The 14,256-nt window shown below is 39.5% G+C and overlaps 2 protein-coding genes across 4 annotated transcripts in view; both read right to left on the bottom strand.

Moving 5' to 3' along the window:
- Positions 1–5,149, bottom strand: part of LOC111861562 (probable DNA replication complex GINS protein PSF2) — a 12,067-nt gene extending 6,918 nt beyond the window's left edge. Inside the window, exons 1-4 of one of the 2 annotated variants that reach the window (XM_023846242.2) lie at positions 4,923–5,149; positions 4,379–4,781; positions 3,327–3,435; positions 939–1,103 (exon numbers count right to left, since the gene is read on the bottom strand). In XM_023846242.2, the coding sequence (XP_023702010.1) occupies positions 939–1,103; positions 3,327–3,435; positions 4,379–4,623 (519 nt within the window). In that variant the 5' untranslated portion in view covers positions 4,624–4,781; positions 4,923–5,149. Of the gene's footprint in view, positions 1–938; positions 1,104–3,326; positions 3,436–4,378 lie in introns of both variants that reach the window. The other variant, XM_023846237.2, reaches the window with a different exon arrangement.
- A 2,842-nt stretch (positions 5,150–7,991) lies between these two features.
- LOC111861554 (116 kDa U5 small nuclear ribonucleoprotein component) overlaps positions 7,992–14,256 on the bottom strand; it is a 31,173-nt gene continuing 24,908 nt past the window's right edge. For both annotated transcript variants that reach the window (XM_023846217.1, XM_023846225.2), the window contains exons 15-18: positions 13,696–13,979; positions 12,685–12,829; positions 10,118–10,271; positions 7,992–8,341 (exon numbers count right to left, since the gene is read on the bottom strand). In XM_023846217.1, the coding sequence (XP_023701985.1) occupies positions 8,138–8,341; positions 10,118–10,271; positions 12,685–12,829; positions 13,696–13,979 (787 nt within the window). In that variant the 3' untranslated portion in view covers positions 7,992–8,137. The remainder of the gene's footprint in view (positions 8,342–10,117; positions 10,272–12,684; positions 12,830–13,695; positions 13,980–14,256) is intronic.

Raw genomic sequence — 14,256 nt, 5'->3', positions numbered from 1 at the left:
GGGACAAGTGCCTCAATCTACAGGGAGATTAGGTTGAGAAATAAAAGCATTTTTTTCAAATCAGTACTCTTANCAGTCTCTAACAGAAATGAGTACCAGGAATTATTTAAATAATTTTCTTGGGGACTAAAGCGCGACCAGCACGTAAGGCTGACAACCTTACTGCCATCTTTGAGCCAACTGTCTAGATAATGTGGGACCCTCAACATCTCACAACCCTATGGGCCTTCATGGCCTGTTACAGGGATAGCTTTACTTTTTAATTATGATTTAACAATAGTGTCAGTATCTCACCCAATACAGAATCAAAGTATAGGATAACGCTGAATTAAAACTAACCAGGAAGGAAATGGTCATGGTTTAATTTGAGGTAATATCCCTGTATTTTGGCTGATTACAGTAGCCATGAAGTCTAAGGCATGACCCATCTTTGCCTGCTCGAACACTGGGATCATGAGTTCAAATCCCACTCCAGGCATGGATGTTTGTGTGCGTTTATTCTGTTGTTCTGTGTGTGGGTAGCAGCCTTATGAGAGGCTGATCCCTCATTCAAGGAATCCTACTGACTGTGCATAGATTAAGAAACTGAAAAAGCGCCCTAGGTCCACAAGGGCTGTAGAGCCACAGATAGATCCCTGCATTTTACTGGAGGGACTGAAAACCATGAGAACCTGCCAGGATAGTCAGTACCCTGGCCAGATACAAACCACATTATCTCCTTAACACAAGTAAGAAGTGTGACCAACTCGCTTGGTCATATACACTTCCATGATATGATGTTTGGGAAAAGAGCAAATTTCTCTTTACATACACAGTACAAAAAAAGTAATCCAGATATCATCAAGGGTCCAAAACTGGTGGAAAAAATTGTCCCAAAACATCTTTCCACATGAAACCATTAGACATGCTCTATAATGTTAAATGCTGATAATTCTTACAATTTTCTGTAACTTGTACAATTCATCGAGTGCATGTGGAAGCAGAGGTCGTATGCTATTTATCTCCATTGCTGTCAGGTGGTCCAGCTTTGCATGAGTGCCACCAATCTTGATAAATGCATCCACTGATGACCGCAGTTTTGACATACGCATGTCCCAGATGTCCTGCAATCAATGCAGTCAAAGTGTACACAAATCTGGTGTCAATTGTTTCATGACATGTTTTCATACGATGATGTATTTTACAATACAATACCTGTTGCTAGGCAAAGACCACAAAACAAACGACAAGACAACAGCTGTTGCTAGGAGTAGCCAGTGTGCCAATGGACTGGGTGGGTAGCAATCACATGGGAACCCCAACAGTCCACATGCAATAGAGGAACTGTTTGAGACTGTTTTCTACGCAGTCCATGCCAAGGTGTCACCAATGGGACAAGTTTAAAGTTTAGTTCAGTTGTGGGATATTCATTTGTTAGTAATGTTGTGAGCACAGAAGCTGAAGAATCTTCATCGTTAAGGTCTGTTACAGGGAAATGACAAGTGACAGCAGACTGCAAAGGCTTATCTTGTGCTGTAGTGATTTGTAAAGTGTGGAGATAGTACTAGTTACATGTAGTTACAATCTGTAAGTGGACAATAAATCCAATCTGCAATCCAAACTCCATCTATAGTCACTCATAAACGTAACAATATTTTCTGAAAAGAACTAATCTAATAAAGTGTGATTTTAATTTCATGTAAAGTTATGACTATACAAGGAGAGTTCCGTATATAATGCCAACTATTTTTTTTAATGAAAACTACAACAGATACAGAAAACATAATAACACAGTTAAATAGAGCAAGATTTCAGCTACTTCCAGTTATTTTTCCACATAATCACCACCATTCGTTATGCACTTTTACCAGCGATGAACAAGAGCCTGTATACCGTGCTTGTAAAAGTCTACACCAGCAGAGGCTAGCCACTTTCTTACAGCTGCAATGACAGCACTGTTGTCTGGAAAATGTTACCCATGTAATCCATCTTTCATAGGCCCAAAGAGATAGAAGTCTGAAGGTGCAAAATTTGGGCTATATGGTGGATGTGGTAGGACAGTCCAGCCAAACTTTGCAATGTGCGTGATGTTCGCCAAACTGGTATGGGGTCTAGTGTTATCGTGTTGCAAGCAAAAGGTTGTCTGCTTCTCTGGACTGATTCAGGAAATGTGGGCTATCAGCTTAGTCAGTGTTGTCCTGTAGCGTTCAGAATTGACAGTCTCACCAGGCTCCAGGAAATCCAACAAAATCACACCCCGCCTATCCCAAAAGACCATGCACATCACTTTCCCTGCCGATGGCTGTGTCTTGAACTTCTTTTTTCTTGGGGAATCCGGATCTCGCCACTCCATGGATTGTCTTTTGGATTCCAGCTTGTAGTGGTGTCACCACGTCTCATCTCTGGTGATGATGCTGTCCAGAAACTTGTCACCTTCAGCCTCAAACTGGTGCAACAGGTCCTGACAGACTTCCATTCGATGAGTTTTGTGGTCCTGTGTAAGCATCTTCGGGACCCACCTGGAACAAACTTTGAGATAATCCAGCTTATCCAACATCATTTCCAATGCATTACAGCCAATATTAAGCCGTGCACACAGTTCCCTGGTCGTTATCTGCCGATCTGTACGGATGAGCCGCTGTTCATTGTGAGGAGTGGCAGCTGAGCAGGAACACCCAGGGCGTGGCTTGTCGTGCACTTCACTTTCGCCACTGTTGAAACGCACTACCCACCGCCTCACCGTGCTGACATCCACTGTATCATCTCCGTACACCTTTAGCAAGCGTTGATGAATGTCAATGGGTGCAATCTGTTCGGCAGTGCGAAATTCAATTACGCAACTCTGTTTCGTACACACTTCTATGTCAGACACCATTTTGGTAGACTGCTCTTCTGTTGCTATATGTCGCACAACAACCAAACTAACAGTACATTGGTGGGAAGGTTCAACCTTTACTACAACACCACCAACATCCAGCTCAGACATTACAGATTAACACAAAAAATAGGAGGCATTATATATGGAACGCCCTTCGTATATGATCAACATGGACCAAAATGAAATTTGCTTTACCACTTTTGGCATTACTTCCAAACAAAAAATTTAATTAAAACAAAATGACTAATTTAGGAGATTAAACACTCAGAAATATAGCCTCATCTGTTATACAGTGTAAATGCACATAGAGGAAAGAGACAGACACTTTTCCCATCAAGTCAGGCTGACCCATAACACATTAGTTATCACAAAAGCACTCTCTAGGTGATCCTTGTACATTCATGTCATGTAGTGAACACATAAAAATATGTGAAGTTATGCCAAAATATATGTAATATCTATGTCAAACCTTAAGAATTGTGCGAATTTCATCTGCATGTGGAATATCTTCTGAGGCAGCTCCAAGCAACAAATGGCCTTCCACCATGTAATGTTCACTTGGCATTTTGGTGAAGAACCTGTGGAAAGGAGAGTGCATCTTTGTAGAGCAACAAGTTCACTAAAAGGACCACTCATATGCAGTTCTCTTTGTTGGTTTGATAAATTACACTGCTGATTGCATAGGTAAAATGAAAGAGTAATTGAGAGTCACGAACTTGAATGGGGCACATGGTAGTGCAGTTGGTTGATGCACTATGCTACAAGCAAGGTCATGGGATTAAATCCCAATGAGGTCAATGGATTTTTCAATTTACCTAACCCTTCTAGCTGCATTACAGCCCTGGGGTCGACTCAGCCTCTAACAGAAATGAGAACCAGGAATATTCTTGGGGAGTAAAGGGCAGCCAGCACGTAATGCTGACAACCTTACCAGCATCTATGAGCCTACTTTCTCAGAAGATGTGAGAGCCTCAACCTCTCACACCCCTATTGGCCTTTGCAGCCTGTTACAGGGAAAGCTTTATCTATTTTGTCATGAACTTGAATAGGTATGTAATATTTTACTGTAATCAGTCTTGACTCAAGGAACCAAGAAAACCACACAAAGTATGTCATATTGTTGCAAATCCAATACTATATTTCTGACCTTATTTATATTATTCATATAATAATAAAATCCTTGAATGATCAGGCTTAAATCTGAGAACTGTATATCCACAGTGTAATTAAGAAAGGGTTATATCTATCAGCAGTCCATTAACCACTGCTCCGACTTATATTTGCAGGCATAGAAAATTATGCTGTACAGGAAGAATTGTGGATGAGGAATCCTCAGCATGTTCTTTGACAGTCACTTAACCTGTCAAATTAAATGCAACTTCCAGAATCATGCTTCCATCTACATTTGTTTGTCAGTAAAATCTTACAATACATGGCTCCGCCGTTTGTACCACCAGTGAAAATGACCCCTCACCCATGTCTTAGTCCTAAGAGAAGAAATTACGGCCAAGTTCTGATTACCTGGACTGAGATTCTTCTTCTTTCACTTGTTCTAGCTTTTCAGTGTTCATCCAATCGGGTGCTATTATTCGACATTTCTGACGCTGTCGAAGATTCGTTGCCATCCAAATAGGAACTTGAACTGGAAGGCCCGCTCGGAACGGACCAACATCACCAGAAATAAGATATATTCTTTCAAAATTGAAGTTTGGAACGATGCTAACCATCTGATTCTCGGCGAGGAATTCTACTTCCGCTGGATCCATAGTATAATTTAGAACTGCCAGTACTTATTAATTCAATTCCATAACACTAACTACAACACGACGACATATTTTCAAAGTTGCCTGCCACGTCGCTGGAACCAATGAAAGGCCAGTATGGTTCGGCGGGAAAACTGGCAAAGAAACAACGTACTACGAAGCTGTGGAAATAAATAAAGGACTAACTTACATCACAACTATTATTGTTATTTTTCAAACCTTCAGTGAATCTAATATTCTTAATAATAGCATTCATGCTTCTAGTGGTTCACACTGCAACCTAATTTGAAACGTTTAGGAACCTGTTTTGCCATTCCTGTTGTTCGTCTCCGTGGATCTCTGTGATGTTCAGGTAAGCGACTATGCGACGTATTTCATGAATAATTGGATCGATTTGCGTATACTTGGTTCACGTTCTCCTGCGTTTTGATGTCGATTCACTATATTTTTCCCATTTCCTTATCCCAGATTCGTCTTTTCTTTTATATGACAAATTACTGATCACAACGTAACGGTTCTGTTGTCTGCAACCGAATTATTTTGTTGTTATTACCAACATCACATGCCTCACTGAATTTCCCTTGAAACTGCAATAATTATATGCCATTTTGGTACCCCTGTTCACTGCTTTTGTATGTGATGGTCGTAAAATGTAGGCTGGGCTTGAACAGAAACTTTCCATTGCAAAAGATGATTTTAACTTTGAATATTGCAATGATACTGTAGTATGAACCACCTGCTCAAGCTGGTTTCTCTCTCACGGATTTTTCTACCCAGAAGATGGAAGCGATACGGTCATGTTACTCAGTTCAACATTGATATATATTGATATCAGCATCAAACTTCCCAAGTGTGTCGAATGACCTAAGTTTCATGCAAATGCATTCAATAATAAATTTGTTATCGAAATTAAAATGTCAAATGATAAAAAAATGCACCCTGTGCAAAGTACAAGACAACATAAACATTTTGCAGAATTGTAAAGGACATGAACATCCATGCTTTTAAAATTACTTATCAGTAAATAACATGTAGTAAATGTGAGAACAAGAAGTCAAATTTTGTAATCCTCAACGTTCTTTAGTTTATACCAACTGGAGGATTAGGACTATGATGAACTCTTCCCTTGTCCCTTTAGTTCATGCTTATTCCAATTGGTAAGAAGTTAAAACTACAGCCTATATTGAATGAACACTCAATCGATGTGAAGGCTTCGTTTGCAGTTACTACACACATTAAAGCAAATTACTTACTTGTATAAGTTGTTTAATATATGGTCTATGCTTCAAAACCATATTGTAGTAAAATGTTATCTGATTTCAATACAGTCCAAACTGAAGCAAGACTGTATTCTATTCTTTTCTTAATTGTGATCTTTTGCTAGATTCTGGTGGCACTTCCATTCACTTATTATCAAGAATAAGAGACTTCGATTATCTTCGCCCGTGTCTCAAGTTGAGTTTTGAATATATGTTTGTAAATGTATGTACACCTTTTAACTATCTCAAAACTTCAGGACACATGGAAGAAGTGCACTTAACTTAGAATGTTTGTTTCATTTTTCTCTTCAAGTTTTGTTTGACACATTTTCTGTTGTGATGGGTGGTTCTGAGGAGAGCATTTGGACCAAAGAGCTACGAATTGATACAAGGCTGGAGAAAACTGCATAATGAGAAACTTCATAGCTTGTACTCTTTGAAAAATATAATTATAATGCACGTCATGGATGGGATGGGAAGGGCATGTAGCATGCATGTGGGAAAAGCGGAATGTATGTAAGATGCTGGTGGGAAAGCCAAAAGGAAAGACCACTAGGGGCACCTACACAGAGGTGGAAGGATAATATTGAAATTGATCTTGGAGAAATAGAATTGGATGGTATGGACTAGATTAATCTGGCTAAGGACAAGGAAAAGTGGAGGGCTCCTGTGAACACATTAATAAACTTCTGGGTTCCTTAAAATGTTGGGAAATTCTTAACTGAGCAACTGAGGGCTTCTCAAGAAATAATCAGTTCTATGAGGTTAGTTGATCGAGATATGAGCAGAAACTCATGTAAGTCTCATGTAAAATTTCCAATATTTTTTTCTGATTTTAACCATGACTGGAATGAGTCAACAAATTTTATTAAACTCTATTTAAAATTTAATGAAAATCTGTTCTCGAGTTTCATGACAGAGTGAACATGTGCTCTGCAGGGCTGTCAATGCACCTAAAACTTCTGTCAATGAAAGAACAGCAAGATTATAACTTGCCATCCTATGATTAGCAGTATGGAGGAAAAGCGGTATAAAGGTTCAAACTTTTGTCGTTTAATACATATCAAACACTTGTTGTATATCTTAAAACTTAATAATGCAAAGGCCACCCAAAGATAGTGGTGTTACAAACATACAGAGTACATGGGACAATAAAATATGATACATGATCTTGCATGTTGTGTTGAATGTGTCAGTGTTACATGGATTAAGATGGGAGCATATAAATGACAGTCAATCTGCCCTGTGAACATATTAAAGTAAGCTACTCTTGACACACTGTATTAGCAACACTTCCTTAACCTCTGACCATTTCATTTACAACACTAGTGTGTATGCCACTAGCCTAATTTTTTTCTTGGGGGGGGGACATACATTTTAAACAAGATTTCTTTACATTTTGCTCTGTAAATAGAAAGGTATGTGATGACTAGTCTCAAAAGCCAAGAGAGCTTGTCAGCAAGTCACTGGTACAGTCCGGACAGCAGGAGTTCAATTCCTTGCAGTGTAATGGATTTGTCTCTTTACTGCATGCAGGCTGGTTCTAGGGTCAACTAGTTCCCTAGACAGTGGGTACAAGACTTTTTCCAAATGCGTTTAGCAATTGGAGCATGAAGCTGACTGCTCAGCCCCATAAAACCCCATCTCTTCCTCCTTCATAGCATTGTTCTTAGGCAGAAATTTTACCTTTGTAAGGATGACAAAAAAATATGACATGATGCACATTTTAAAGATGAACATTCACCGGTAATATGTCTGAAATAATAATAATTAAAAGTTATTAAATTTTTTTCCCCCAGCTATGAATAACGTAAATATCATTTTTTCCTCATGCTGTTCCAAACAGACCAGCTAAAATTCGAGTTTATTTCCTCATGTAATTCTAAACTTTGTTAGTAAGTTCCTACAATAATTTACTTACAAATGTTTCAATTGTACAAGTAAAATTACGTTTTTGTTTCACATTTTAGATGAACATACAACCGAGAAAAGTTATACAAAAATGAGTAGCAAAAGCATGGACACAAACACAGGGAGCATGTATAGGGAGACAGAGAGGAATGAAGAGATATTCGTCATAAGATGATCTTCACTAGTTGAAATAACAATGCATAATGACAATGATGAATATAATAAAGAAATGGACAAATGCCCACTTGTTATAATGGAGAAGACTGTTTCAATATGACATACAAAAGATTTCAGTTTTACAAATACTGGGATGGATAAACACCATTTAAAAGCAATGATGATGATGATTACAGAGGATAATTTAGCATCACATCTTGTCTGGCAAGTTCCAGCAACATAGGATCATCGAAGAACTTGTTGATAGACACATCTTCACTCAGACCTTTGCGGCGACGAGTCTTGATCATGAACTCACGAGCAAGATGAGTTGCAGGCTGTGGTTCAAGGGGACGTATAACAATGCTTTTATCCAGAGGATCACCAGGAACAATCTGTGAAACACAGTAACTGCCTGTAGTGAAAACTACGAGGGTAAGTCAATAAGTAGGTTACAAATGGATATAGAACTTAAACAAATAAGAGTACTGATTTGAAAAATGCTTTCATTTCTCAACATAATCTCCCTGTACATTGAGGCACTTGTCCCATCGTTTCACAGGCCCCTGAAAACCAGCAGCATAAAATTCTTTGGGCTGCTGTCAGAACCAAGGGTGTTTACACGGCATGCCCTACCTCATAATGCATGACAGGTTAGGTTTTCACAAAGTCTGTGCATGATGGGTGCCGTGCATGCTGACTCCACAACACAAAATGCAAAAAATTTGTCTGGCATTACAGCATCTCAATNAGATTTCTTATATATTTTTTCTTCTACCCTGAAGATGGAGGCGATACGTTCCTCTGAAACGTCGGTTAACACCACATATACACAGTGCCAAATCCCAGAAGACTGCTTTCTTACGATATACTAGTTCAAATTGTCACAGGTGATGAGTCTTGGGTTCACCATTACCAGCACAAGACAAAGCATGCGTCAATGCAGTGGAAACATCCCATGTCGCCTACCAAGAAAAAAGTTTAAGGTGACACCATCCTCCAGGAAAGTGATGCTCACAGTCTTCTGGGATCACGAAGGCATACTGCTCACTGCATTCCAGCTTCAAGCACAAACCCTAAATGCTGACTCCTACTGTAACATCCTCAGGAAACTTTGTAAGGCCATTCAACAAAAGTATGCAACCTGTCATGCATTATGAGGCAGGCCATACCGTGTGAACACACCTGGTTCTGACAGCAGCTCAAAGAATTTTATGCTGCTGGTTTTCAGGGGCCTGTGAAATGATGGGACAAGTACCTCAATGTACAGGGGGATTATGTTGAGAAATAAAATCATTTTGAAATTAGTACTCTATTTGTTTGAGTTCTATACCCATTTGTAACTTACTTATTGACTTAGCACAATAGATCTTTGAAAGTCGCTGTGTGGGGGCTGGTTTTTATGGTCCACCCGTTACATACATGCTTACTGACTTACCTACGTAATACCAAAATCAAGACTATAATACAGTATTTACTTCTTACTTGTTCTTTTACAATATGTCCTGTGCTGTTCAGTTTTGTCACGGATTAACTTGTTTCATATCTGCCTCTCTGACTGCATCACCTACCAAGTCTACTCATACCACTAGCCTTCCAGAAGCAGTTAAAAGCTATTTTTAGCCAGATTAGTCTGACTCATTGCCTTCTGTCCAGGAAGTGAAAGGGGCAGTCACTTTAAGATCTGCTGAGTGTGATTTTCTGAACTGATATATTATTTGTGCTTCTGATTTGAATTGGGAAATGATGAACAACAACCTTACAGAGGGGATTTCAAACTGAATAACCAATATGAACAAAAACAGCAGAAAAACTACAGAGAAATGTGTGTGTATAATTGGAAATAAAATGTTTCATTAGTATTATAGTGGATGCAAATGACCAAACACCTGACTTGCTTTTAGACCCATTCTCATTTCCACAAGTGTAGTATTTGTTGTATAGTACCAGGAACCTGTTAGAAAAATAACTGCATATTGTCTCTTCCCTATCATGTGTTCAGAATAGTATGGAAGAAAGGGGGACCACATGGTGTACATTGCACATATGTGAAACAGTATATGGTTTGGAACTATAAAAACACAAAACAAAGATGAGTAAACTCATATGTGTAAGGTACTGAAATGGTTCATACAATACACAGATGTCCTTTGTTCCGTCCACTTTCTCACCTGCCAGTGATGAAACACAGATAAACAGAATGCCTGTCCCTGTGTATGGGTTCTCAGGTCTGTCTCGAAGCCAAACGAATCAATTGCTGGGATGAAGGCTTTGATGGTGTAGAGGGGTGATCCAGGAACTGGTGCATCTTGTGTCACATGCCCTCTGAAAAAAATAATACTTGCCCAATTACACCAAAAACTGCTTTCCAGGTATTAGAATAAATACTTCATTATAATTATCTGGGTTATAAAACCTACAATGGCTTTCATAATGATCTTACTAATACTGTGACATGACAGATGACTGCCAGAACAGTGGAGCGAGAAGAGACGGCTGTCACTAGGCAATGGCTCAGTAAACATACTCCCATGGTAACGAATACACATGCAACAATAAAGAAATGTTGGAGGCAGTGTCATCTATGCGGTCCATGCCAAGGCTATACAACAAAGACCAATGTGACAAGTCAGATAGAACCCAGTGCCTAGGAGTATAACTGGGTCACCCTGCTCCTGGGGGATATAAATACAGAGACATGGCCCTCCAAGTTGTGGGAGTCCTACCTCTGAGGCATCAAAATGTGGTCATGAGTACCACAGGACTCAGACATGAGAATGACTGTGCTGCCGAGGGCCAGCAGCAATTGTAAATAACATACCCATATGTTACATAAGGACTATGACCACAGGTGTTCATTTTGAAGAAAAAATTACTGGTTGTGAGTCTCAAGGGGCTTGTCACCAAGTCAAACTGATTGGAGGTAAACAGCCAGTCGTAACACTGACCCTGACTGTGACTGAAGTCAGTCAGGCCAAACACATAAATGAACAAAAATTTGGTCATGGGCCCCAAAAGGGCTTGAAATCAGTAACGACTATGCTGGCAAGGGCCAGCAGCAGTTCACTAGACTGAACTGAAAGTCAAGTCAGTTGTGAGTCATGAGACAGGAGTGGAACTTGTTTGTGGTTACCCATTAGCAGAGGAAACTCCATTGTTAGAAGCCACTACCAAGTAACAGTTATGGAAGGCATAACAAGAGTGAGAAGGCTTGGGTGTGTGATATAGTGATTTATAGAGACAGTGCTATAATTATTTGTACTTACAACTCATAAACATTTAATAAATCCAATTATCACTCAGAACCCCATGTTTAGTCACTAACATAAGGCAATATAACTGTAAAATATTGTCATGTATTTGGGGGTGTGTGTGACTTGTAGACGGAATCTGGATTAATGAGCGGATTTACTGCACTTTTTTAAAACATGTTACTACACTTCACAAAACACTATGTCTCCTCTTCCGCATCACCTTTGACTGCCATCTTAAGAGACTCCCTCAATTCTGATCCTAGCAAGAGAGTCAGAGTTACTTTACGACTGGCGGTTTACCGCCAATCAGTTCGTCTTGGCATCAGACCCCTTGAAGCCCATGACCAGAGATTCTTTTTTTTTCCAACTGAACTTTTTACGGAAATATTCCTTATGTAACATCCTCTCTGACGAGAGGATGGGTTTGTCTCTTATGATACATGTGACCTTTCGTCAAGTGTATATTTCACACATAAAACATGTTATTTGAGGAAGAAACTAGTGAAATGCTACATTTGGAGCATAGCTCTGTATGGGGCTGAAACATGGACACTTAGGGCAGTAGATCAGAAACATCTGGAAAGTTTCGAAATGTGGTGTTGGAGAAGAATGGAGAAGATCAGTTGGACCGATTATGTGAGAAATGAAGAAGTGTTAATTAGAGTCAGTGAGCAGAGGAATATCCTACACGAAATAAGAAAACGGAAGGCTAATTGGATTGGTCATGTTTTACGCAGAAACTGCCTTCTAAAAGAAGCTATCGAAGGAAAGATAGATGGGCGGATAGAAGTGACAAGAAGACGAGGAAGAAGACGTAAGAAGATGCTGGATGACCTTGGGGACAGAAGAGGATACTGTCATTTGAAGGAGAAAGCTCTAGATCGCATTAAGTGGAGGAATTGTTTTGAAAGAGACTGTGGACCTGTCGTCTTGACAGATTACTGATGATGATGATAACATGTTATCAAAAGTTCTTCCTTTTGCACTACACATAAGTACTCTGTCAGTAGAGGCTTTACAGAGCAGATGATGCCTAACTTACATATCTTATGCTACAACAAAAACTTAGTTATTTGAAGAGTCGTAAGCTTCACCACCGCCGAGTTTAAGCCTCTTATATTTTCTGTGTCTGGCTTCACCTTGTCCTATACCATAAACATGTTCATTCTCATGATTTTGTATGACTTCTGCTTGTTGTCTGCACAATTTTGTTATATAATCGTATACATACAGAAAGTCGAAAGCTGTGTGCAAGTCGTGGACTGGTGTGCACCTTGTAAAATTTCCAATGGCATGCAAAACCTTGTTTTGCATGCACTGCAATTTTAAGAGGTAGGTGTCTGCCACTAATTCCCAGGTGAGACAAGCGTAAGTATCATAACAAAAATGACAATATACCAAAACTGGTTTTAGTTCATATCTCACAAACCTGTGAACTCAGAAAAAATACTTATTTTGCAGTCATTTAAAAAACCAGTAGTTACCTTCGTTTGGCAAGCACAGTATAAACAGCTGACACACAATCAGCTGGTGCTTGCACTTCCACAAATAGATATGGTTCCATCAGACGCGGTGTGGCCATAAGGAATGCAGAGTAGGCAACACGCCGTGCAGTGGGGATGATCTGACCTAAAGAAAATTTAATTAAATACTGCATGCATCTATTTTGGCCACTGTGTTGCAATAGTGAGCTGATTTGTGAATGACAAAGCAGCTACCACTCAACTCTGATTCAACGGCCATTTCTGGGGTAGTCTTAAGCTATGGCCACTAAAATATGTAGGCCCTCCCTTGTCCCTGCACTATTGCACTAAGCCTGCAACTACTTGAGACTTCACAGTCAATTGGGCTCTGCAGCCAAAAGGCTTAAAACTTACTGAATTGTCATGCTTGCTACATAATTCTGTATATATATATACTTGCAGGATTGTCTCCATCATGCTGTACACACTCGTCTTACAATACAGGAATATTTCATATCTCTGATGTGGATTGAAGAAATCAATACAGCATCTTCCAAAGCAATGATTTTTAGACATAAGCATGTTACACTATCTTGATGTAGAGTATGAAAAAAGGATGGAAGACATGCATCTGGAACTTGGATTAATCAATGCAGAAAATAACACTAGAATCTCTGAGGAAGGGTAAGAGTGCTGCTGGCTTGATCCAGTTGGTCTCAAAATGGTTACAAGGAAAGTGAGGAAATGATTATCAGTGACAGTGCACAGACTTCACAATGAGCTTTGCTCCATTGTGAAACCATAAAGTAGATGGCATGCATCTCACATGTGAAATTAATGTAGTCTCACACTGTTCAGTTCTTGCACAGCATGCAGCATTATGACTGGTAGTGAGAAGACTTGAGACAATGGTTACATCATTATACTATGTATAATCATATTTAACACTGCTAGCTCTCTGAAGAATATTTAATATATACATGATGATGGATAATGAACACACTGCTGATATAACTACCATGCAATCCATACCTCCACCACGATGCAAAGGCTCCAGTGCTATTACAGCATCAAGAATCTTGAACTTGACATTTCTGATTGGTTCTTCACACAACGGTCCTTCCCGAGTGCCCCACTGGAAACCCTGGACAATTGAGTCTTTGACAGAACTCAGTAATCCTTTGTCTACCTCTGAAGGTAATGTGTCATCTACCAAGATGTTTGGGCCTGTTGAATCAGGGCCAAAAGCCCAAATTGAACGAGCGGCAAGCAAATCCCAATCATATTTTGTTTGGAAGAACTCCCCTAAACGTTTCCTGGAACAAGGTTAGTTCCTTAAACAAAGTATCCACAGGCATATAGGTACAATGTATTTCATGAACTAATATATAACTATGTACCAGTCTTGCCAGACTGCTTCACTGATCAAGTCCTTTGTTATCAACTTATGTTTAACTGCAACAATTATTGAAGGAACTACCCCAGTATTCACATGGAGAGACTGGGGGAACTCATGAAATACCCCTAAGGGTAGCTGGCAACACAGATTAGATATAAACCAGGTACTCCTGAGAACAAGGTTAGTGTGTTACC

This window comes from Cryptotermes secundus, unplaced genomic scaffold (assembly GCF_002891405.2).
Source record: "Cryptotermes secundus unplaced genomic scaffold, Csec_1.0 scaffold126, whole genome shotgun sequence".
Lineage (NCBI taxonomy): Eukaryota > Metazoa > Arthropoda > Insecta > Blattodea > Kalotermitidae > Cryptotermes > Cryptotermes secundus.
This window is presented reverse-complemented; position numbering and strand designations above follow the sequence as displayed.